Here is a 25,213-nt window from a genome sequence, read left to right on the forward strand (position 1 = left end):
TCAGTCATTACTGTACTGGTGTCACAGTATGAACTACCTGTACATCTTCAGTTGAAGCTTTTTTTGTCAGTGACTACACGAAGCACTTTCCACTAGCTGTGAAGACTGCTAGCACTGTATAAGCCTCTAAACATAAAAATTTCAACTGGCAAATAGTTGATTATAATCAATTGCTGCATAACACACAGCAGGAACTTCTTTGCAATAAATCTGTCTCAGTTGTTGCAAAACCTTTTGTTTAAATCTAGCTACCTTTGAGACCAAGCTTTACAATTACTTGGAGTTTTAAAAACACCTCTAAGTACCCTCAATCAAAATACAACTATTTTTGACAAAAGCACAACTGTCTAAGGTAAAATACTTACTCCACCACTGTCATGGAATTTAAAGTATATAAGCCATTTGGCTTTTTCAAGTATTGTTTAATACTTGATCCATCTGAAGTGCTGACATACAACTACTACTAGTAAGTACTTCAGGAGACTTATCAGGCCTAGAGAGCTGAAGAAATTATTACTTATTTTCTCTTTCCTTACTGCCTGTCTTATCAACTGTTCCAAACATACCTTCTGAAACTCCTCCATGCAGGCAAGCCTCTCTTTCCAGTTACCACTGTCCAACTGCTGGATACAAGAAGCTGGAAGGACAGCAGCAGCTTTCTCTTCACATACTTCTATCTGCAGCCAGATCAGAACAAAGTTAACACTCCACTGGATCCCTTCAGAGGAGAGCAGCAACCTTAAGGACAGGTAATATACTGGACTGACCCTTGTACTGTGGTACATTTACAAAACAGGAAAAGGGTTCTGTTGTAGATTGAAAGATTTTTAGTATGGATTGTGGTTTAGGGGTCTTATGGGTTTAGAAAGCTGCTAAAATTGCACTGCAACAGAAAAGTAATCTCTGGAAAGTATGAGAAACTGTGCAGACAGTCAAAAATAATCTTGAATACCAACTATCTGCTTAAAGAATCAAGCAGAGGTAACCTAAAATTTGCAAGGTAATTTTGGATCAAGTCTGAATAAACACTGACAAACAACGATTCAGAAGTTAAGGAGGGCAGACAGGTCTTGTCTCCATTTTAGCAAAACAGAAAATAAAAGTTATTTAGTGATAAAAACTTCCCTTGTTTCACTGGTGTCTGCATCACCTTCAGGAACTGTATTCTCATTTTCTACTGTATAACTAACAATATAAGCTGGATACACAATAGAAATTATTCACTGTAAGCAACACTCCAAATACAACTATAGTTTGGACTGACAGTCCAAAAAACCTGCAGATACACCTAGCAAAGCTTTAATAGCTGTTTTTGAGCCACAGATTCTTGGTTGGGAACCGGGTAAACTCAGGTAAGTAGGTAGAAGATGGTCAGCTAACATGCAGAATTCAGTAAGTTTTTTGAAATGTAACTTCCTATGAACAGCACAAACATATTAGTTCATTTAATTATTACTTTATTTCACTTCAGATTTCAATGAAAACTCCAGAATAATGCATTCTCAGGCTTTTAATACCAGACTCCTTCAGCAAATCATGTCTCCTAAATTACATATGAAGTATCACTGTTTTTTAAATTTCTTCCTACTTCAGGGACAAAAACATACCCTGTTATAAGGGTATAAGCATGATTTATTGCTTACTGTCTTAAATGACCTGGTGCCAACAACAGCCTGAAGAACAGGTGTATTTACCGAAGTCCCATTTCACCAGTTACCAATTTATACCTCTGCTTTCCCTTCTCCTAACAAAAACAACCTCCATGAAAAAATCTGTAGTACCTGAAAAACTGACTAACCAAAGCTGCAATCTTTGGTTATAGAGGGCTTTGTATTTTAGAGAATAGCAGAATACTCACAGAGAGCTCCGACTCAAAGATTTCCTTGGTCTCAGGACCCTTCTTGCCTTTAGGCCCAGCACCTCCTGTACCTGCAGCTGCAGCTGGTTTGCCTTTCTTCGGTGGGCCCCCAGGCTAGAAAGTAAATGAACAAGTTAGCCAAGATCAAATAGCTCTCTAGCTCACATATCAAATGAACTGCTGTCTTTCCTATACTATATTTCTGTATTCTAATGTCAGAAAAATGTGTAGCTCTGATAGCATAAGAACTGCAGGCAGAGATAAATTAGAGCTCATTTAATTATATATTACTTTTAGACTACAGGTTTTACAAAATATAACAGGACAATGGAAGATGAGAAAGGAAGGAATTATGTATTTGTGAAAGTTCAGGAAATAATTACTTAATCTCTGTTTTCCTACGGATACTGGTTAGATACTAAACTTGTGACTGGTGTCTCTTTCTCAGGTTATCTGAGTACCAATAGATTTCAAAATTTTATCTATTCTTCAATTCACTTACAGGTATCCCACCTGAAGAACTAAGACCTAAGGTTACAAAGACCATCTACTGCTATAAATTTTTAAAATCCAAAGAATAATATTAAAGAAATACAGGCTAATAGTTCAAATTACTTCAGAATAGACAAAGGAACAAACTAAAAACTATGCTGAAAAAATACCCGATACTTAATTAGTAACCTTGCTAGTTCCAAGAAATGTTGACTTCAGCCAAGTATTATATCACAGAGCACATCAATGTTACAACATCTGAGGCTTCTCTGCATGTCTCCAGTCTTTTACCACTATTTTAAAATCAAAATCTGGTATTAAGACATAAGTGACAAGACAGTTTGTATCATTAAAAACAGAATTGATTACATTCCCAAAAGTCACAGATTCCATTTGCTGTTAGGCTCACCTACTCCTGTTAAAGGACAGTGATAGCTCAGTGGAGGCATATGTTCAACAGGCCACCTTTGATCTGCAGTAACTATCTATTTGATGCAATTGCAGACAGCTGATTGTCAGACAGCCTCTCACCTTTGCTGCAGATGCTTTTTTCAGTGGTCCTGGTTTGGTTGCTGCATCTTTTGTTTCTTTATCTCCTGCAGGTCCTGGAAGAGCAGTGGTCTTTCCAGTAATAGGCTTGCCTTCTTTTTTCTCAGCTGCTCCTCCTGCTTTTTTCCCATAAACCAATTCTACCTTTTCAGCACACTCTTTAATCTGCCAAGCAGAGGGGGGGAAAAAAAAAGGTGGGGGTAGAAAGAAGCTATTTAGCTACCAAAATTGGATGCACAGTGTCCCTTTACCAGCAGTGGCTCAAACTTGACTACCATGGAAAAAATGTGAAGAGTTTAGGTTTGTTTGCTTTCCAAGACTTTGTTATCTGGTGTTCCTTCAATAATAAGGTTAACCAGTCAGTGGCATCAACCATCACTGTATTGCCAAAATAATTCTCCTAGTTCAAAATGAAGTGCATTTATACACTAAGAAAACATTGACATCCTAGGGATACTCACAGATGCTCGAAGACTAAGCCTGAGCACCTCAAATTATAAAGTCTTCATTCAGTGAACATACCTGCCAGCTTATGCAAAAGTATAACAACTTTGTTGTTGGGAAGTAAGTCTTTAATACCAAATCCTATCTAGTAATACAAAATTAGACTACATGGTTGTGACCTAAAAGCTTGTTTCAGACAATGAAGTGTTAAAAAAACCCCTCCGTATTACCACCAACCAAAACCACAACTAAATCTCACATCCCACCTCACAGATAGTACAGCCAGATACTTTATGTAAGAATCAAGAGATTTTCAGATTCCCTGCAACATCAGTAATACTTAAGTAAAAAATACATATCCAAAAATCTGTGCTGAAATTAACTAGGCTAAAGCATTATTGTTCACCTTCTCTAGCCTAAGATGCATCTTAAATGCATAAATGGAGCCTTTTTTACAACATTTATAACAATACTCACCCGATCAAGCTTTAGTTTGTCCACATCTGCTAGAAATGGATTCACAGCTTTCTCTCCAGCTACTTTCAAGGCAGTGCCTAATGCTTCAAACCCAGCATCTCTTACTTCAGGTGCAGAATCATTGATATGCTACAGAGAAAGACAATTTATGTCATGTGACTTGTGGCTCATGTCTGAACATATTCTATACAAATCCTCTCCCCTTATTTAGAATCTAAATCTACTACAGAGCAATCCTTGACATTCCACTGCAGAAAGAAAAAGGTTGTTTTACACTTCTGTTTTCCTATGTATTGACCAAGTTTACTTTTTCTCAGATACAGCCATTTTCTCATCTTTGTTTTTTTCCCCACAGGAAGAGGTTGAACATTCATGCTTTAAACAGCATGAAAGTTCATAAAGAGCTTAAAGTTCTGTAATCTTGTCATAATCTCAATTTTTAAAGCCAGGGATATTGCTTCTATCAAGGAAAGGACTGTTTGCAATAAGAAAAAAGTATATATCCTTATAATTTACATTGATAAATGCTCTAGTGCCACTGCTGTGTATAACTCAATGATGGCTGTTCTTTTATTCATAGGAAACAACAGCATTCCAACAAAAACTTAGAGATGTGTGCAAAATGCAAGTGACAGTGTCTGGGATAATAGTTGTAAATCACTGCCCAAATCTACTACAAACATAGTGAGTCTACAGCTTCAAAAAAGCAAAGATAAAGGAAACCAAATTGTTCCCCTGAATGACAGTCACCTTCAAGTTGGACATCAGCCAAAACTGACTCTGAGAGCTACATAGCACACAAGAACTCTTTGGTGTCTGTGCTACTTTCAGGTCTTTCTCCCCAGACAATCCAAGGCTTCACAACAACAGTGATCAAGTCAATGCCAGAGAAGTATCAATTCCTTCTGCTTTACCTTGAGAAGTGCAGCACAGAAAGGTTTTAACAGGCTTTTTGGCAGAGTAGAAGGTGTGCAGTGTCGGAAGCTTCTTGCAATGAAAAGGGATGTTTGTTGCTTAATTGTTGGGTTTTTGTTGTCCATGACTGCCAAAATATCTTCACTTATGTTCTGCAATGTGGTCTACAGTGTTGAATAAAAAAGTCATTATTTCAGTAAAGAGAAAAGCAAATCAAAGTTCAAGACCAATTCTCAGACAGTGGGGAAATTTTCACTCTTACTTACTGTAAGAAAGATTGCATCAATGGCCTCCTGCAGCGCCTGCACTACCTGGGGCTTCTTCTCTTTGAATTTCTCCAGGATTGTTGGAACAACCTATGGAAAAGGGAACAAAAATGTCAGATCCCTCTCCACTAATATAACTGGAAAGCCTGACAGTCTACCCCATGCTACTTTGCAGAGAAGCCAGTAATTCAAGCCTTTCCACCCCTCCAGAAGTACACACCAGCAGTCCGAACTAGTTTACTCTTGTAGTTTTCCAACATTAAACTCATCCCAGTCACTCTATTAACAAATATAGATTTTTAAATAATTCCAAAACAAAAGGCAGACCTACAAGTTCAAAGATCACATAATTACATATTATGGAATTGTACTGGAATACAGAGCAATAGAATGGAAATGAATGATTTCACAACATAAAGGGTGCTGTGCTGTTGCATTCTAAGAATCCAAGAAGGAATTTAACCTGGCCCCTCTTTCCCAGCTTTCTGACAGCACTAAGTATGGCTCATTAAGGAAGTCCTCATCTGATCTGCAGCTGAGAAGATCAAGATTCTAAAGCAACTGGAATCCTCTCTGCAGCAATATTTTTCAGATCTACCACCTTGAAAAATCACATCTGACAGTAAACTATGTCATACTGAAATTTGACAGCAATTCCTACCTAGTCTAGGTGCTCAGACAGTCATGGCTAAAAAAACCAAACAAATAAAATATTCAAGGGGGGGGGGGAAAGTAAAAACAACTACACTGCAGATGTGCCAGTAATATGAACAGGTCTATAGAGGCTCTGTAAGAGTAAGGACTTCTGTCACTGAGCCAGAAAAATGCTGATCTTAACTGTGGAAAGCAGGCTGTTTTCAAGACTTTCATAAACATAACAGTTCATATTTTGGAAGCAGTCAGATACTTTACAGAAAGTTATATGCTCTTTATAACAAAAAATAGATTTGCTTTCTACTCTGAAGCTCACTATGGGATCCCAACCACTTGTGACATACTGTGACCTAGGCTCAGGTGGTATCTTGGGCTGCAACCTCCAAATTTCCAGTTCACAGCCTTCAACACTGAAAAACCTGCAGATAATACAGATGGCACCACAAAGACCATCATACATGCTACTGCAGGCACTAGATATCCCTGCCCCCCACAGAGAACAAAGTCATAAGGAGGAGGTATTTAAAATCATTAAGCCTCTGTTTTAGAATATACTGACAGGCAAAATGAGCATTTTTTAACATGGAAGTTAGAAATCATAGCCCATGTGAGAGGGAAAGAAGAAAAATTAGTCCAGGGGTACAAATGCAGTCAGAGGTGAAGGTGGCATACATGTGTTCAATTACAGTGAGGAGATTGTATGCATGATTTCACTTCTCCCGTTGGAACACAGACTGCAGACTAGCATTGCAGTCCTATATTTAAGTAACAGATTTTATAATTATACAATTCTAGCAACAATTCTGTTTTTTAACACTTCAATGCCCACTCTCAGGAGAAGTCTACATCTTCCTCACAAGTAAATAAATCCAGCAAACAAATCAAGTGAACTGCTAAAATGAGTACTGAGATTATGCAATTCAGAGCTGCCATTACACTACTGAAAAAGTAATTTCTTCTCAATGCCATTTCCTTGGCAACTATAGAGCTACACCCTTGTTTTAGAAGCTTGGCTTCAACACTGAGTCTGTAGCTGTAAGGGTTAACCTTTAGAAATCAACTATAAAACAGATGCCAGAATGATTTTTGTAACTACAGACAGCTTTCAGAATGAAAGTGACTGTCCAAACTGTTGTTCAGAGTTCAAGAGACCTGAATGTTTCTGGAGGACTGAGATTCAGCAACTTCCCAATTCAGAGACAACACTACCAGCAGCCAGGCACATCAGTTCTCTGTTACTCTTGCATATCACACAAAAAAATTGACTGAGCAGCTTAAAGAACACAGTGATGCAGGCTTGAGAAACAAGTGAGAACTGCAACTTATTAACTTTGCTCCCACATACTGGTTAAGCTTCCCTGTATTCCCTGATATTAGCTACTGGTAAGAGAAGAGCACCATAAGAGTGAACAAACAGCACTTAACTGGAGCACCAGAACATTTTGGTACCAAAAATCTCAGAATTTTTTGCTATTTAAGGCAGAAAAAAACCCCCACAAAACCCAGGCAACAAGGAAACAGAACACCCACCACCTACCTTCCTCCAACATTAAAAAACTTAACCAACATAAAGCATACAACATGGAGGTGCTAAGAAGAACTCCAATTTAGAAACTGTTTTTTCCACTGTGGCCTACAAATGCATTCCTGTAGAGGTATCTCTAGGACAAGGTAATGTAAATAAAGTTCATTTAATGGCAGAACAATTCAATTTTCCTAGTACAGAAGATTTATATTGCAACAGAAAGTTTCATGTTGCTGAATACGAATGAAAAAGGTCCTTTCAAACTTAAGATACAAAGATCTAGGCAAGTATTTCAATACTTACTCTTTTAAGGGGTTGGTAAGCATTCATAATTGTACAAAGAATACCTTTGATAAATACCAAGGCTTGACAGGGAAAAAGGAAAGAGAAAAAAGGTGTCCAGCATGAATAAAATCAGGAAAAAAGTACATACTCTTACTTACATGGCCTGCATACTGTCCAAATTTCTTCCTGAGGCCTGTAGCTAGTCCAGCAAGGCATTTGGCAGCCAAAGCAACTAACATAACATTTGTATCCTTTCCAACAACCTGAAGAGAAAACCAGTTTGAGAGAAATGGAAGAATTTCTGACAATAATCAGTGGGCCACAGATTGGGTTATTTCCACAACTGTTTTACTTGTGAGTACTATATCGACTATAACTTTTAAACTATCATGCAAACAAATTATAGAAAATTAAATTATATGTGCACTCTGAGTTTTATTTACTACCTTTTTGAGAGCTTTCACCAAGTCTGCATAGTCTCCTGATTCCAGCTTGGGATTTTTCACTAGCAGTTCAACAGCCTCTAGTGCCTCTTTCCTTTCTTGCCATTTTTTTGCTTCCTGTAAAGCAAATAATTTACATTAATCTATAAATAGAAACAGCTCTAGAGAAGCATACTTGCTACAAGCCTTAGATTAAAAACCTTTATTCTATCCTGAGAAAACCAAGGTCTCCCTGCAGTTCAGCATCAGTAACTGCAGTGAAAGATGAAATACTGTCCTTCCCCAGAACATACCTAAGCCCCCTAAAATTACAGCTTTCTTGCTGCTAAGTCCACCTTTGAAACTTATTTATGATAGCCTGCATTAACACCAGTTTGTTATTATCCCTGTGGTACTAATGCACACAGTGCAGAATTGCCCATAAGTTTTAAGACTCATCAGCTATACAAAGAATTAACAGGTAGTATTTAAGTTTATGCTTACTATTTTCTCATAGAAGTCTTTGGGAAGCTTGGAGAGAATTTCTACAGCTTCAAGCAACTCATATGCATCTACTTGTGGTACTGCCTCTTCCTCATCATCATCTCCTGCGACCAGGAAAGAAAAATATATGAACAGAGTGACACAAAATATTTATATATTTAGAGCACCACACCTAAGGCTCATTGCTTAGAAAGTGCTATCAGCAGTGGTGAATTTGCTATTTCAAAAGACAGATACTCTTTCATATAAAGGTTCTGCCTCAGACACATTTTCTTCTTATGTAGTGCACTCCACATTTTGCACCAGCTTAAGTAAAAGCTTCTTTAGAATTTAATGCATTCCTTCACCAACTATATACTACATACTTGCCAATAGCTTAAATAGTTTACCTCCATCTGCATCTCCTCCAAGTCCCTGCTGTTGCTCAAATTTTGCTTTCAGCTCCTGTTGGGAACGCAGGAACCTGGTCTGCTTAGGAGCAGCTGATGACACTTTGATCCATTCTTCTTCCAGCTCTTTTAGCTGCCAAAAGGGAAAGGAATCATCACATCAGAGACATTATGGACATACCCCAAGACAAGCAAGCCATTACAGTTTTCCCATTTCAAAGCCAAGACAGCACTACACTTCACTACTATCTTATTTCTGCCACTAAAGGAGTGACTTCACATTCACTGTTCAGAAGTCTGTGGATAAACTTAGTCAAAGAAGAGAACATTACTGAAAAGCATTTACATAAGAACAAATAGTAGAACAGTCAGAATGGTGTGGCCCCTCTGCAGACTTTGAAATAAAAAGGGCTGAGCATTAAGGAAGCTTTCCTTTACAGCCATGCTATTATTATACAGTAAAACTAAGATGAAACAAACATGCTGAGCTACATTTGATGAAACAGTTTGGTTTTTTTTTAACCATGCCCTTTTAAAGCAAGCTACTCCTTTTCACCTGAACATAATTAACTCAGGTGGGTAGGAGGAAAGGACATGCATAATTTGTAAAGTTTAAAAATGATGAAATATTCTACCATAATTCAATACCACTTCCTGAAGGGAAACAGTCACATCCTGAGCATCCTCAGAATAAGTATGAAGGGATGCACAGAGGAAAAAACTTCAGAAAAAAGAAAACTGAGAATAACAATTATTGACTTGAAGATGTTCAGTGCAAGGGTCTTTTGTAAGGGCAACCATTCTGCTACATTCTACTGCTCAATTGTTATCCTCAGTTCCAATATGAAGCTGCATCCCACAACTTCATGTATGTTCAGAGCAACCAAACTCTGTTATGATTTCCTTACAAATGACTAGGAGTGACCAATATTTTGGGTAAAGTTAAATTGAGCTAAAAAATACATTCCAATTTTGGCTTTAAGAACGCCCAACACCACAGAATCAGGGAGGATGAGCATCAAATTTTTGGATACAGAAATACTTCCTGCCTACCTGAACAGAATTTATGTTCTGCAATGGAGGTCTCAAAGCATCCCTTATCCAACGGTAGATTTCCACGGCAAGGAGCTTGGCTTCGTCTCGAACAGCCTTTTCCCGAGATTCAAAAAGCTTTGGCAATACTTTGATGATTGGCTTCAGTGAGATTATCTTTGAACCAAATTCACTGACAGTGAAACACACAGAATAGCATCAGTGTCCGTGAACAGGGAACAATTCACAAATAACTCATTTTTCAAAAAACAGTTTATGAAAGTGTTCCAGTGCATGTTTAGCGATTTTGTCATTTACTCAAACCATTATGCTAGATGTTATTTTGAGATGCTGCCATAAAATTTAAAGACTATATGCCCTATCAAAATTAACCTCCACACCCAGCTTGGAATTACAAAATCAGGCCTCTCAAATTACTTCAAAGTACTTAATCCAATCCAGTGTTTAAATCAGCTCCCTTGCCAAGGGGGGAAAAAAGACAAAAGAGAAGCAAGAAAGAAGTTGTCCTTAGACCAAAATTTGTATGACCTACTTTGTTTTTTTTTTTAATCAGAATAGAATCTCCTTTGTCTATCCTTGGAAACAAGCTGCAGTAAAAGCATTAGTCACTTTCCCACTTGTTGGACCAGATAATTATAGTGAGCTTGGGTCATCTTCAAAGAAAACATATGTGCTGAAATATGTGCCACTGAAGGAACACATAAAACAAGTTTCCTCAGCCAACCACCCTTCCTTGACAGAAGATTCTATGTGCTGCTGCACTTAATACACAAAACTTCCTATTTCAATCACTGATGAATGAGAACACAAGAACTTTCTTTTCAAACTCATTGCAAAGTTAACTGCTGTAGTTACTAAGGTATCATATATAAATCACCTCAAAAGCAATATTTTTTTTTGATTCAGAAAGATTTCTTCTTAATTTTGAATTAACTTTTCTACCAATCACACTTTTTCTTATGGTTCTCTCCAATTCAAGTTCCACATAAAAAGTTAGCAAAAAAGGCTGCTCAAGGACTAAAATCTACATGTCTCACTTTCTAGAAATTCCAGTGCACATCATTTTATTTCCTCATCAATTTTAAAAAACACTCAGTGTAAAAACCTTCAAAACAGGTCTTGAAAGTAACACAATTTAAATATATGAACCAATGAGTTGCCCAATAATTCAATTTTTCTATCATGACTTAAAAAGAGAGCATATTTGGAGAAATGCCTATGCAAACCTATTTGTATCCAATTCATATAATCTAATTTATATAACAAGAAAGAATAGAAACCTTAGCACAAGACAGAAAACACCAGAAATTAAACTAGTAATGCATTCAAGCTACCCACCTAGGTACAACACAGAAAAATTTTGTTATCAATGCAGAAAGTCTACCAAAGCATAAGAAAAATTTAAGTAGCAACACAGCTCAGAAGCAGAAGATGGAGTTTAAGCCTACAGGGCTGCATAAGCGTATTTGATCTTAACATCACAAAGATAATAAAATACTGCAAGAAAGAAAAAAAACATATGTGGCACATTTTACAGAAGTAGTTAGTTGAAAGATACTGAGGAAGGTTATGCAGGTTTCTAACTACACTGCACTGTTAAAAGGACATTTAACTAGATAAGCAAATTAAAATACCTAGAACACATTCTTTAATATAGGACAGCAGTTTCACTTAGCAGAAGCATAGGTAATGTGTTAAGCCCAAACTTTATTTTGATATTACTGAATCCTGAAAAAAATCAGTTGAACAAGGATCATCTCTATGTATGCCTCAGTAAGTTCTCTAAAAGACATATAACATAAGGCACTCTCCACATATATCACACAGTTTGCACATGAGCTACTTTACTCAGAAAGAAGTGTTCTGTCCATTAATTTCAAAATTTTCTGTTTTCTTTAAAAAAAACCCTAATGGTCAGTAAATTATATATACACCAAGTACAAGAATTTCATAAAACCCCAGTATTTTTCACTCAATGGCAGCAAATATCATGTGGAACCAAAAAATAATCTAATACTGAAGCCTACTACATCATCCTAAATTTGATTTGATTTTTAGGAAGCACTAGCAGCTCTCCTTTTCAATAAAGGAATTATTATATGGACAATAGAAGCTTACTGTGCAATGAGCTTGGGTTTTTTTTCCCTTTCTTCTAAAAATACACACTGTGTACCCAATTAAACATGCTCACATCAGTGAGGAAAACAGTGGTTTAAAATAAACTAAAACAAAAAAACAAAACTATGTTTTAGTTTTCACATCAGTGAGTTTATTACAGATATTCAGAAGTGAAGCTTCACAGTCTGGTACAAGACACAGGAATCTTGCCCTTCTCTCAGAGGCTGGGAAAATGGAAGTTTGGTAAACAGTTACCAAGAATGAAAGAGATCCAGATGACTCTAGTACAACATAGACAACCCTCACATCTAACAAATCCCATGATGTTGTCAACTGCTGCTGTCAAAAAATACCAATTCAGGAAAGATGCATTCTACTCAACAAGAACAAGGGCCTGCTAAAGACAGCAATAAAATTAGACTCCACATATTGCTGGAGTGAGGAAAAAGAAGAAAATCACAAAATACACCATGAACTAAAAGCTTACCTTAGTGCTTTCCTCAGTGTCTCTATACATGCTACTATGATTTTTGGGTTTTTGTTGTCCAGACCCTTTAATAATTCTTCTTGTACTGCCTCTCCTTTCTCAATTTCTATATACATTAGACATATATCTTCACCCAGCTCTTTTGCTCTGGCCTTTGGCTGATTGAACACTTTATTTACAACTCCTGATGCTACTTCTCCTGTTGTCCTGAAAGATGAGAGGGTATTACTTTTGGAACATTTATGTGAATTAAGTGTTCTACATCATTATCCACACGAAAAACACACACAGCACCAAATCCAGATTAAGACCCAACAAGCCTTCACATAAAAGGGACTACATCCTCAGGTAACCTTGAAGGAAATAACCCTTTTTAAGGGATGGATTCATCATCTAGTTTTATAAAAGAACACAGATCACAGTTAATATGATTCTAATATCAGACTACACCAGTGAATAGCAGACATTCACAAGAGTGCATTAACAGTCTAGTTGAGGTTCACAAATAAATGCCATGTCCTGGAATTATATATGCTGCAATATGTTAAGTGTGTCAGTACATAATCCCAGCACAGTATTTCACACATACTTCCAAGTTTCACATAAACTAAATCACTGACACCACTTTTAAATCAAGGAGTGTGCAAGGATTTTAGATTTTTTTTAAACAAAGCTTTGTGTTTATTTGTTCTTACTTAAGACCTTTATTCATTTCATCAGGTCACAAAGTCAGTGGACCAAAGTGGACTAACTGGCCTGTTACATGTTTTTATTTCACCCTCAAGAGTATAGTCCACTTCATGGGCTACACAACATGCAAGTACTAAAACACATCCAGTGAAGAAACTGGCAGGTATGAAGATTCATATTGGTTATGCTGGATGCAATGTCACATAAACATAACTATATTTTATTTCATGTATGAATTACACAAAAAAGGCTCCCTCCTGTATAGGTAAGACTGTTTCAATCAAACAAGAACAGAGATTCCAGTTCATAGCACTTACAGCACCACATGAGAGATTCACTTTTTTCACCATTTCAGAAATTTTTACTAGTGCCTTCAGTAGTTTTTAGAACGCTGCAAGCAAGCTGTGATAAGTTAATATGCACATGGAGGTCATCCACAAGGAAAGCCTGCCATGCAGCAAGTTCTCTAGATTGGAAAGCAAGTTCTGCTCTTAACAGTACAGATCAGAATTGATAGTGGTCACTGCATAATTTACATGCAGCTGCAGCCTTTCTCAGAGAGGCACATTAAACTGCCCTAACAGCCTAAGAGCAGCAAGAAAAGGCTACTTACTTCCCAGCTACATGAGCATTTTCAACATAAGCAAGCGCTGCTTCCAGTCCTTTCAGCTGAGCCACTGCATTGGAGTCGGTCACAAATTTCTTTATCAATCCAAGATACTTGGACCATTCAGGACTCTTTTCATCATCTATCTTCTGGAAGAGCTTAAGGGCTTCTTCATAACCGTTTAATCTGGCTTTCCATAGCTGGAACCAGAAATTGGACATTTAAATGTTGTGCTATTACAACCTTAACTCACCAATCTCACAAAGCTCTTCAATCACATTTGAAAGTATGCTCAGCAAGCTGGCACCTGCAGATTTCTCTTCAGTGTCTATATGAATGACATGCAACAGGACAAAATATTTCTCCTGCCAAGAATGATCTGGATAGAGAGATGCCAATCTTCTCCCCAGCTCTTCCTAAGTTCTAGCAAACACCAGTGAGGAGGTGGGAGCCCACAGTTTCAGCTACAGATGAGTAATTTCTCCACGTGAATGAGTGCACTTGTCTGTCAGCACACAAGCTTACGCCATACAACGCTAGTAAAATCTGCTTAATAGAGGTTATTCAACCTCTAGGTTGGATAGAGCTGATGCAGTTTCAGATCTGTTAATACTCACACCATGTAACTGTCAAGATTACCCAATTACAGAGTATTTATATACAGAAACACTACAAAATCATCATGAGCAGAGATATGCAGCAAGCCAAACCCATGATCACCTACCTTATGTTCACATTTCTGATCAATGGGCAATTTCATCCACTCACTGTCGTCCCCCATTGTAAATCAGGTTCTCTCTATAACTACAATAATTTCTGTGGAGATAAGGACAAGTTAGAAAACAGAAAAATAAATATTGGGTGAATACATACTTATACCTAAAAATACAAAAACATAATACCAAACCAACCAACAAAAAAGACAAAAAAAAAACCAAAAAAAACCCCAAAACAAACAAACCCAAAAACCCCCCCAAAAACACCCCATACCAAAGTAAAACCACAACACACACAAAAATTTCCAAAACAACAACAACAAAATTCCAAAGCAATACAACTCCCCAGTTCTGTAGCAAATCTTTTTGCTAATATGCAATCCGAGATTGTAATTATATTTAGATGCACACTTTGAAGACCAGACCACTGTTTTTTTAGCTCTAGAAAATTACCAGAAGCCATTCAAGATTAGAAAGCAGTGCAATTTGTAGTATTTCTCACACTACAAGTCTCAATAGGTAAAACTTTTAGTAAGCTGAAAAGGCATGTGGAATATAACCTCACCTAAGCTTGAGGAGGAATGCACTACAGCTAAGGCACTAAACCAAAATGAGTTCCCATCAACACTAAAAACTGGCTCTTACTGACATGTGCTTTTAGCAACAGGTGCCATGAATCAGTGTCAAAAAATAATCAGATGCAAGTGTAAGGACAGTCATTTTAACAACTTTATAAACAGCACAACTGAAATGAAGAGTTATCAATAAGAACAAAACCCATTTTTGCCCTAAGGTAGCCAGCGTCAGCAACTGTCAACAACAGATCAATTTCTTGCCACGTGGAGGGTTTAAATCCTTAGTCATTCAAGTTGTAGTGGTTTTCCCCTTCTTCCTTTCCTTTAGACTAAAACAAGAATACTGACTATTAGGGTATGACAGATGAGATCTTAGGCTCAATGCCCATCTCAGACTTATTGTACAACTAATCTGACTGCTCAGAAAATAATGAGACAACCAGTCTGATGCAGAGAGGTCAGCAAAATGAAAATAGCAGCAGCAATAGAAAGGGCTCCCAGTGTTATTTATAAGCACAAAATCAAACCAGAGAGGGAGTAACACATTTCAACACACCAGTGCGAATGCACAGACCAAGCCAAGAACTCTATAACCCCGCCATACACAACAATTTACCACTACAGGCATAAAGTACACAACACTAGCAGAATGCTTCTAACAGCCTTTGGCCTACAAAATATTTTACCTAATTCACTCAGAGGTTGTCTGTAGAAAATTAATCCCTTGAATTAGGGGCATATTTTCAGTCATATAAATTAAATAAGTAAGTACTTCAAAGCCTTCTGTCAGCGACACAACACTAACACATACAGCTAACGTGACAGCAAAATTAGGCTAGCAACAGCATACAGTAAAAACAGTCTTTTTAATTCCTTCCTGGATAAGTTAGAAGATACTTAAGTAACAATCCAACCTCCCAATAATTAAAAAACAAAAACCATAAGAAACACAAAAAATTCCAAAACCCCTACCTGTCCCCAATACACACAGCCCCACAGCAAATTACACTAAGATTGCCTTAAATATTTACAAGTTCCTATGGATGTTAATACTGTTCTCACTGTAATTGCATAAACTATTAATTTGCCCAATGGCAGTAAAACAAGAGTCAATATCAGAACACAAGCTGACTACATACATAAACAAGTGCATCCCAGCGTTATTAGGGTGTTTCCTTCTCATTCCCTTTCTCATCAAAACAAACAACAATATGGATATTTTTTCTTGACATCAGCACAGTGGTAACAAGTGTGCTTCTAAAGAAGCACACTTTTTTTGGGGGAGGGCCAAAGAACTGTAAGCCACTGAGAATGAAAGGATCTGCTTATTATGTAAGAAGCGAAGTACTCAGATGTGAGCCTACCTAAAACCCATTCCACTGAACTGTTAATTCTCTTCCACTATCTCTTTTAATGCTCAACTTACTCAAAAACAAAACAAACAAACAAACAAAAAACTAGTCACAGCATTCCTCCATGTCAGGAATTAACAAAAAAAAGGTACTCCAAATTAAATTTACAATGAGAACAGAACTCATTCTATTCTCATTTACAATGAGAATAGAACTCAAAGGCCATGCCGATCCCAAACAGTCATACAAGGTCAAAGGCAGTGAGTTACTGCATCCAAACCCCATCAGCCTTTTGCAATCCATCTGCTTCAACTCCTGCTTGTGTTCTCTTATCCCTCCTTCAGCCTACTGAGAGAGTTCAAAATGAAACAGAAATCAACAAACTCTTGATTCAAACTCAGTGCATTTTACCTATTTAAAAAGCCAACAAAAAAAACCCACCAAAAACCAGAAATCAATTATGCACACCAAAACAACACAAAAAGCACCACCCCACACCCAAAATAAGATGCTCATGGCAAATACAGAAGTGGAGGGTAAAACATATCTAACTCTATAAAGGCAATGACTTGTCTCCAAAAGCAAGAAACAAGACTGAATTCACATGAAAAGCTTTCCAAACAGCCCACCTAGCAATGGATGCAGGCATGCCCTAGAGCAAACAGTTTCCAGCAGTAAAATTCCTTAAGTTAGCTCTGCAGCCAAGTGCCATCAGCAAAGACAGCTTTGCCAGTATAAACTGAGCTGGCATTAGGAGTATCTTCATTTGAATGCACTAATATAGAAATAATGGAGCACTTCCTCAGTGTGGATGCAGACAACATAAACAGACGCAGTGGTCTCTTCCCAAAGTCACATACACCCTTGTGAACAACAAGCAGAATGAACTTTAGAGAAAATTAGGTAGCTCTGATTCTTAATCAGAAACTTGGAACTAATTTAAGCTATTGCCTCTTTATACTTTTTTGTTGAAGAACACATAACGAACCAATACAAAGATAAGAGTTATTCTGAAGAAAAATGGTAAAAAAGCATGAACACACATGCCAGCAACAGAAACACGAGGATAAAATTTTGGTGCCTGTACTAGACATCTACACTGTTTTTTTAGAAAACTGACAAAAGCATGAACTTACTACCTCAACAATATAAAGAAACATTATTTCTCTCCAGAGATCTGTTCTGCCAAGGAAAGAAGTCTAACTGTAGGGCAGTCCTCAACCAGAACCTCAATTCAGTTCAAACCCTAAAGTCAATACCAACTCTATTAAAAAGGCTTGTCCATTACCAGACTGATTTACAATTATTTTTATCCTTACACATTGTCCTGAGTTGACTATATGATGCTTTTATCCCCAATCATCTCGTTCTGTTTTAAGCTGAATAGTAAGTTTTGCACCTTTAAGATGTGTTCCAGAGAGTGAAGGGAGGGAGAGAAGAAGCACACAGTTTGTTTTCAGCCACTGCACTCAGTCCTCCGCATTCCTGCTCCTGACTGTGTTGTCTGCAGATAGACAGACAGCAGAACAGAGCTTCCTTTTGTTTTTAGTTAGTTTAGCTAGCTGAAGCAAAGAAGTTCCCTGGACTGTAGGTTTTTTCCCTTTTCTTTGGACCTCTTGAAACTGCTCTGGACTGAACAGCCAGGAGAGCACTGGCAGCTGCACCTGTGGTCCACGGGCCGGGCCTGGCCTGCGACATTTCCAGCACCGGAGGGACTGATCTGAGACTGAGCGAGCTCAGCTGCAACCCAAGGACAGAGTGTTCTCAGTTTGTCATCTCTTTTAGAACAGCAAGGAGTTTTATTGATTAATATTGCTTAGGTTTTATTGTTTAATAAATGGTTTTTTCCACTTTTCTCCAAAGCAGCAGTTTCTCCCGGACCGGTTCAGGGGAGGGGCCAATTGAATCTGTTTTACTAAAAGAGCCCCCTTAGGGGTTCTCTCCCAGATTTGCTCTAAACCAAAACACACACATACAACAGTTCACTGCCACAAAGTACAACCTCTTGCTTGTACAGTAGTGATACACTACAGCATCTAGCAATTCCCTTCCCACATCACAATGTACTTAACTTGGGGGAAATCACACACTATAAGAGAGGCACAGGGAAGGGAGTTGAATGACCATGAAACAGTGTTTCACCTATTTTTTTTTTTTTTTCAGTCTGGTCAACAGAGTTCCCCCACTATTTTTACAATCGATACTTCAATTACAAAATGGGTTAAGTTACTTTCTGCACTGAATTTGCCATCCAAAAATAGCGATAAAATTATTCCCTCCAGTAATTTACAAATCCCTTTAGAACAGAGTCACAGAGGGAAAGCTCCTTCTTAAACATCCAGTCTTTCTAGCTTCATCACTGCTCATGTCTGTCTTAACGCCAAGATTTTGTACTGTCTGCATCTTGCATTTAACAGAATAAAAGATTATTGTTTCTCTTTTCAATTAAGTCACTGGGTTCTGTGTGATCATAGAGTATCCTGCACTTGACAAAAAGGTTTTTCTTAAAAGCTTCTTTGCAAGGACATGCAAACCTCAAGTCATTACTTCTCAACAACCAAATAGCAAGTGGCCTCATTATATGATAACACAGCTAAATTCCCTTATTACTAGTGAATTTGCAGCAATGAAGTGGTTGACCTACATAGATTTTTTTTTTTTTACTGCCACAACTTGGAACAAACAGAATTAAGTATTTCAGAAATAACATTCATTTTGGTAAAATCCAGAAAACAAGCCCTCTTAAGCAACTGAACTGCCAAAGTACGTTTTGTGAGAGACACTTGTCATAAAAGTGGTCAATGCAACGTTTCCAAAAGCAAGTCACCCAAGAAATCAGGAGTGGAGATGAATAACAAATCTTTCCTGACAGTTCTTGGCAGGGCAGCTTTATGTTACAGAACAGCAAGAAAATGAAGACCATCAAGGAAAGAAGAGGATCTTTTGAAGGGAGACCATGCAAAATGCAGCAAGAGTGGAAAGCATTTACAAGGCAGCACAAATGCAAGAATTTCAAAAATAAAAGTGAGCATTCCCAAACAAATATACATGCGTTTGGAAAACAAATGGATCAACACATTAAAAGATGGTGAGAAAGTATGAAAACATCCAAAGTTTGGATTCACCATGAACTACTCTGAACAGCTCTTACTCAACTTCTAAAAAAATGCTTTTCCTGCTACAATTTGCAGAGCTGAATCGCATTAACATCATAGCTTATAGTATAGGGTACAGCTAAGGAAAAATCTTTCCATCTTTAACATTCTAAAATGTGATTTCTTTTGAAGCATACATTCATCATCTATCACTGTATTTTATTGTGAAGTGTCAGCTTCCAGCCTGTTTTCTACAGAAGATGTACAATGGCAAACTAGGAAGCCATTTTATGCTAAACAAAACCAGATGTTTATTGATACTGATTGTCTACCTCTCCCTACTCACTTTCACATATTGAATATTACAGTTGCACAAGAACATCATCAAATATTTTCATATTTTGAGAGGTTCTCAAAAGCATTACTCAAGAGTAAGTTCAGAAAAATCAAGACAGGTATTTTTAAAGGAAAAATCTGTTTGAAATGTTCCTATACAATAGGACATAAATTTGGAGTGCATATAATTGGATGTCACATTTCAGATAAAACTATACTTCTTGGCAGGCAGGTCTCTGGTAGTGCAGCCACAGTTTTCTCAGCAGAAGGAATTGTTTGGTCTTTTTGTTTAATGGCAGTTTTGGGTCCATTTGCTCTTTGGCTCTGAAAGGACAAAGTTTCACTTTCTTAGAAGTTTAGTGCAACACAGGGGTTTTTTTTTATTTGCCAGTCAAACCTTCCCCTTAGACACAACATAAAGTGGCTCTGAAAAAATGGTGAAGACCCAAGAAATCATAATACAGTAGGCAATAAAAATTTAATAGAATTTAAAAGGCTGGCATTTTCAGTTGACAGATGAATTATAAGTTGCAAGATACAAAGACTCTCAATGAGAAATTAGAAAGACCTCAGAATAACAAAAAGAAAAAGAAGAAATGTATGCTAAATAGCATTAAAGAGCAAACAGCATTACATTCTCTCCTGCCTGCTTTATTTTGCATGCCCTAACTCACCCCAGTGAAATTTTAATAGCACAAATGACAAGCTACTGGTAAAATATACAAATACTTAATTTTTCTGGAAAAATACATTTTAATACATGGCCTCTGAAAATAACCAGGGCCATTCTTTTCCATTCATATAAAACAGAGACAATGCAAAATAAACTGACCTTGTGGTTGTTACAGCTAAGACCAAAAGCAATTTGTAACTGCATGGGTAGACCTGGAGTGAAGCCAGTCTTAGGGAGGAGAGAAGGGCAAAAGGGAAAAGGGCAACACACGGGCAAGTGCACAGGCATGTACTGACATAATTCTAAGGGTGGACAGTTGGGAGTGAAAGATGTCAGTGGGACTGTGCTTGTAAGCTGCAAAGGCCCCCACCCCTCAAGAGGTTTTACGGAGCTCAGGCATGAAAAGGCTCATGTGATTTTCTTTAAAAGGACGGCCGGAACTGCTGATGAAGGAAAGCTCCCGCGGAGACATCACTAGCTCCCTCCTTCTCCAAGGGAAGCTCCCTCCAGCACGGCTTCCTTCTGAAACTAGCGGCGCCCCCGCCATCCCCAGCACCTTCCAGAAGAACACCCCCTCCACGTCTGCCCGCAGCCCCCGAGGCGTCCCCGCAGCCCGGCGGCGTTTCCCGCTCCGCGGGCGTGTGGCCGCAGGCCGCGGCCGGGCACGGCGAGCAGGCCGCCCGCCCGGCATTGTCTGTGCCCGCCGCCCCCGCCCCACGGCCGGGCCCCGGCAGCGCCGCCGCGCACCGCCCGCGGCTCGGCCGGGCCTGGCCGGACACTCACCCTGACAGCTCCGGGCCGGCTCCCGGCAGCAGCGGGCGGGAACCGCGGGCGGGCCGGGACGAGCCCCTCCCCGCCGCGGGCGGGGCTCGGGGCGCCGCGGCCGCACCTGGGCGGGAGCCGGCCCGCGCCGGGGCCAGACAAAGGCGGGCAGGGCAGGGCAGCGGCGGCCCCGCCGCGCTGACCCCGCAGCAGCCCCGGGCACATCGCGCTCCCTTCCCGCCGCCGCCGAGCCGCCCCCGCGGGGCCGGGCGAGAGGCAGCAGGCGCTGCTCGGCCCTGCCGGCGGCCGCGGTGCCGCCTCTCGGCAAAGAAGGGGCCGCCGGGCCGGCGACCAGTGAGCAGCTTGGCCCGCCAGGCCCGCTGGCCTCATGAGTCATACCCCGAACGCCCATGCCCGTCAGAACAATTACTGCTCTAACAGAGGGAGCTGCGGTCATAGCCCAGCATGCAGCAGACATTATCCCAGGCCACCAATCATCCAGCAATCCCTAATTGAAGGAGGGAGCGGTTCTGAAACCCGACAGCAGGAACAAGGCCAGCCGTGGGGAAGGAGAAACAGTGCCTTCAAAGGAGGTACGAACGAAGAGCCTGGCACCATACCATCCCCGCATTTCATGCTGCTGCAAGATGCGTAATGACAGCGCTCTGGTGGAGCTGATTCATCAGCGATCTCTCTAACCCATCGTCTGACATTTTGAGATGCCTTTTCTATAGCGACAATAGCAACTGAAGAAGCTGGTATGGTGGGAACTGGGTGTCACTTGCTTCCTCCTCAGAAGAGCATCAAGCCATGTGATGTAAGGCTGTATTTCTCCAGCCATCTTTTTAGCTAGCTGAATAAAGATGCCTTTTCCAGGCACCGCTAGCACCAGCCATGCTTCCCACTGAATTGCCCAAGTAACTTTTCCTACTACCTCACTCTACTCCTGCAGCAGAACGGCACAAACACGCACAGCAGCTTCTGCTTTTCAACATCTGACATTGGCAGCAACCGAGCTGTCAGAGACAACTCCAGACAATGTACAAGTGCTCAGGTCAAGAGACTCTTTATTCAAACAAGCCAGAGCAACACTGCCCGGTGCAAGGCAATAGTTCGTTTAAACAAAAGGATACAAGGCTTTTCAATGTCACTTCAGAACTCCACCCATATAACATGAACCGCTGGGAACAGTCTACAACAAAGCATCAGCAAAGCTACACCATATTAGTCTTGGACTATGTTGTCTTGAACCAACCGTTCTGCTACAGATGCAAATGGCTTTAACGCCATCCTACTCTGGCAGACTTGACAAACCACTTACGTTAAATAGTTTACAAACAAATTAGCAATACAAGTTTATATATTTCTTTTATAAACCATATAAGGACAGCTGCTGGTAATGTGAAACAGAGGAGAGGTAGGAATGGGAAAAAAGGGAACCAGATGAACACTGACCGTGACTTTGAAAACCTTAATTAAAGGTTTGCAAGCACTTACATCTTTCAAGTGTCCTTCCAGTCACGCATCCTTCACAACAAAATCCTCCAAATTAGATAATTAAGATAGTTATTTCTACTCCACAAAATATTCAGAGCAGTTTCTAATTGAATGTACTGTTTAAGATGTGCTTTAGTCATATATAAGAAGAGGCAAACAGAAGTGCTGCATTTGCAGATGACAACTGGGTAGCAAAAAAAACCCCAAAACGATTGACTGAAGAAGCATACAACATGCTAAGTGCTTTTCTGCTGTATATTTATCACCAAACACACTGAGTGAAACCATTTATAACATTACACTGAAATTCAGGTTTCCTGCATCGACTATTAAATAGGAACAAGATCTTCCCATTTTAGCAGACTTTGGTATGAGAGCACAGACCCACTGTGGCAAACAAAGTTTTCAGAGGCAGAGGCCCAGCTTACATAACTGACCCATACAAGGGGAAGGACAAGAGCCAGCATGAAAGTTAAGTCTGACAAATACAAGTCCTATGTGTACAAGAACCAGGAATCATGTTCCATCACCATGCATTCCCTTTTTCACATTACAACACCAAGGGAGGAACCTTCCATCAATATAGATCTAAAGCAGTCTGAATAACCCCCATACTTCTAAAATTCAAATTTCTTTTTGTGAAGTTGTCACATAATTTCTCCTATAGCAGGTCACCTAATTAATGTACCCAACTTTGTTTCTGAACAAATGGTTGCAGATGTATTGAAATTCTCAAAAACACAGTCTGTTTTACCTGAAGGCCATTTGCCAGCGATTCTGCTTTGATATATCAATTCTGCTTTGATATATCACTCTCCCAATGTTGCTTATAAGGCTTAGCCCTACCACAATTAATGAAGTAGGAAAAAAACCAAACACTGAATCAGAAAGTTCAATTTGAGGGGAAGCTACCAAAACAGCAAAGTTTAAAGAAAGGCCAAGCCTGAGGCAAGAAAACCAAACCAAATTCTAAATTTTGTACAATCAACTGATCTGATGTTAGACACTAGAGTCAAAACTATACAGGCAATTTGCACTCAATCATTCTACTTTCTGAGGGGAACCTTTCTCAAAGTTTTAATAACAGACTTTTGTGAGTACACCTTTAGAATATGCCAATATTCAAGACTCCATGGATTCTGAACTAAGCAGCTTTACAGTTTCAAACTACTAGATTCACTGAAAGCCTACAGCAACACTTTAGCTGATACAAGAGTAATACATTAGGAAGGGCTCCCATTGCTGGTAGCTCAACATCCCGACAACGGCTCATCCCCTTCTCACCTGTACAAGGCAACTTGAACTGCACGGCAGTTCAGCAGGAAATCTAACACTAAAATCAGCAAAAAGTAAAAACTGCAGAATAACCAGATAGATCACACACAGCAAATCAGTTAGAAAACTGTAGCACATATGATTTTTAATTTTTTTTTTATTCTTAGAACAGAATTCTGGTTTGCTTAAGGCACACAGAGGTGTCATTCCTCAGTCTGTCTTCCAACCCAAAACTTCCAGATTCAGGAGAAAAATACTCTGCACAACAACCTGAAAAGTACTGTCTTTGGAAGAATCACAAGACTATCTGTTTCAGAAACAAAATCAAATGAAATGCAGGAAAAGTGTGCGTGCAGAAGCATGGAACACACACTTCTATCCAGCTCTTCTTCGCCTATACTAGAGAGGATTCAACAGGAAGCACCTCCTGGAGAGGGCTCTGGCAATCTCAACACTCGCACCCAACAACAGAGCTGCAGAAATAAGAGATGAGCTCACGCCAGTTGTAGTTCTAGAACTACAATTACCCCAGAGAACGCTTTGCTAAGGACATTCTAGAGGGGGAACCGATCCTGCACGGAGCCTCAGGGACAGAAGCGCCCCGTTCCCCCGGCGGCTCCCAGGCCCACCATTCCGGCCGCCTCCCACGGAAGGCGCCCAGCAGCAGCCCCAGGCCCACAACGGACGGAGGCGGCCGAGGCGGAGCCGCCGAGCCCGCGGCTCCCAGCGGCCCCATCGCCCCCCGGCTGGCGGGCGGCTGAGCGAGCTGCGCCTCCGCGGCGCGACGCGGTACAGGCCGCGGCCTCTCTCTGCTACCAGCCGCAATCCTCACGCCGCCGGGCTCTGCGGACGGATGCCGCCGCAGCCCGCGGGCCCGGGCCATCCCCGCGGGGAGATGTCGCACCGCTGGGACTACGCCTCCACACGGTTCCCGGGAGAAACGGGGAGGCTCGGGCCTGGCGGCGGAGGCAGGCCTAGCCGCCCTCCCACGGGCGCGGAGAGCCGACGGCGAAGGGGCCGCAGCTCACCGGGGCAGGGACGAGGCGGGCGGGTCTCACCTGGGCCCGGCGGGTCGGGCCGGTGACGGTCCGGCGGCTGCTCGGCGGGGTTTGAAATCGCCAGCACCGCCCGCACCTCCCAGTGTCCGCCGCGCCCATTGGCCGCTGCCGGCCCCGCCCGCGCTCGCGCCCGCGCCTC

General features: G+C 40.2%; 1 protein-coding gene across 6 annotated transcripts in view; it reads right to left on the reverse strand.

Moving 5' to 3' along the window:
- CKAP5 (cytoskeleton associated protein 5) overlaps window positions 1–25,163 on the reverse strand; it is a 54,023-nt gene extending 28,860 nt beyond the window's left edge. For 4 of the 6 annotated variants that reach the window (XM_058027334.1, XM_058027333.1, XM_058027330.1 and 1 more), the window contains exons 1-15: window positions 25,075–25,163; window positions 14,460–14,551; window positions 13,742–13,935; window positions 12,439–12,645; window positions 9,834–10,005; window positions 8,781–8,913; window positions 8,392–8,495; window positions 7,912–8,025; window positions 7,624–7,728; window positions 5,002–5,091; window positions 4,735–4,899; window positions 3,821–3,949; window positions 2,882–3,064; window positions 1,859–1,972; window positions 567–677 (exon numbers count right to left, since the gene is read on the reverse strand). In XM_058027334.1, coding sequence (XP_057883317.1) covers window positions 567–677; window positions 1,859–1,972; window positions 2,882–3,064; window positions 3,821–3,949; window positions 4,735–4,899; window positions 5,002–5,091; window positions 7,624–7,728; window positions 7,912–8,025; window positions 8,392–8,495; window positions 8,781–8,913; window positions 9,834–10,005; window positions 12,439–12,645; window positions 13,742–13,935; window positions 14,460–14,516 — 1,878 coding nt within the window. In that variant the 5' untranslated portion in view covers window positions 14,517–14,551; window positions 25,075–25,163. The other 2 variants (XM_058027332.1, XM_058027331.1) reach the window with 2 other exon arrangements.
- Between the last annotated feature and the right edge of the window lie 50 nt (window positions 25,164–25,213).

The sequence above is a fragment of the Melospiza georgiana genome, chromosome 6 (assembly GCF_028018845.1).
Source record: "Melospiza georgiana isolate bMelGeo1 chromosome 6, bMelGeo1.pri, whole genome shotgun sequence".
NCBI lineage: Eukaryota > Metazoa > Chordata > Aves > Passeriformes > Passerellidae > Melospiza > Melospiza georgiana.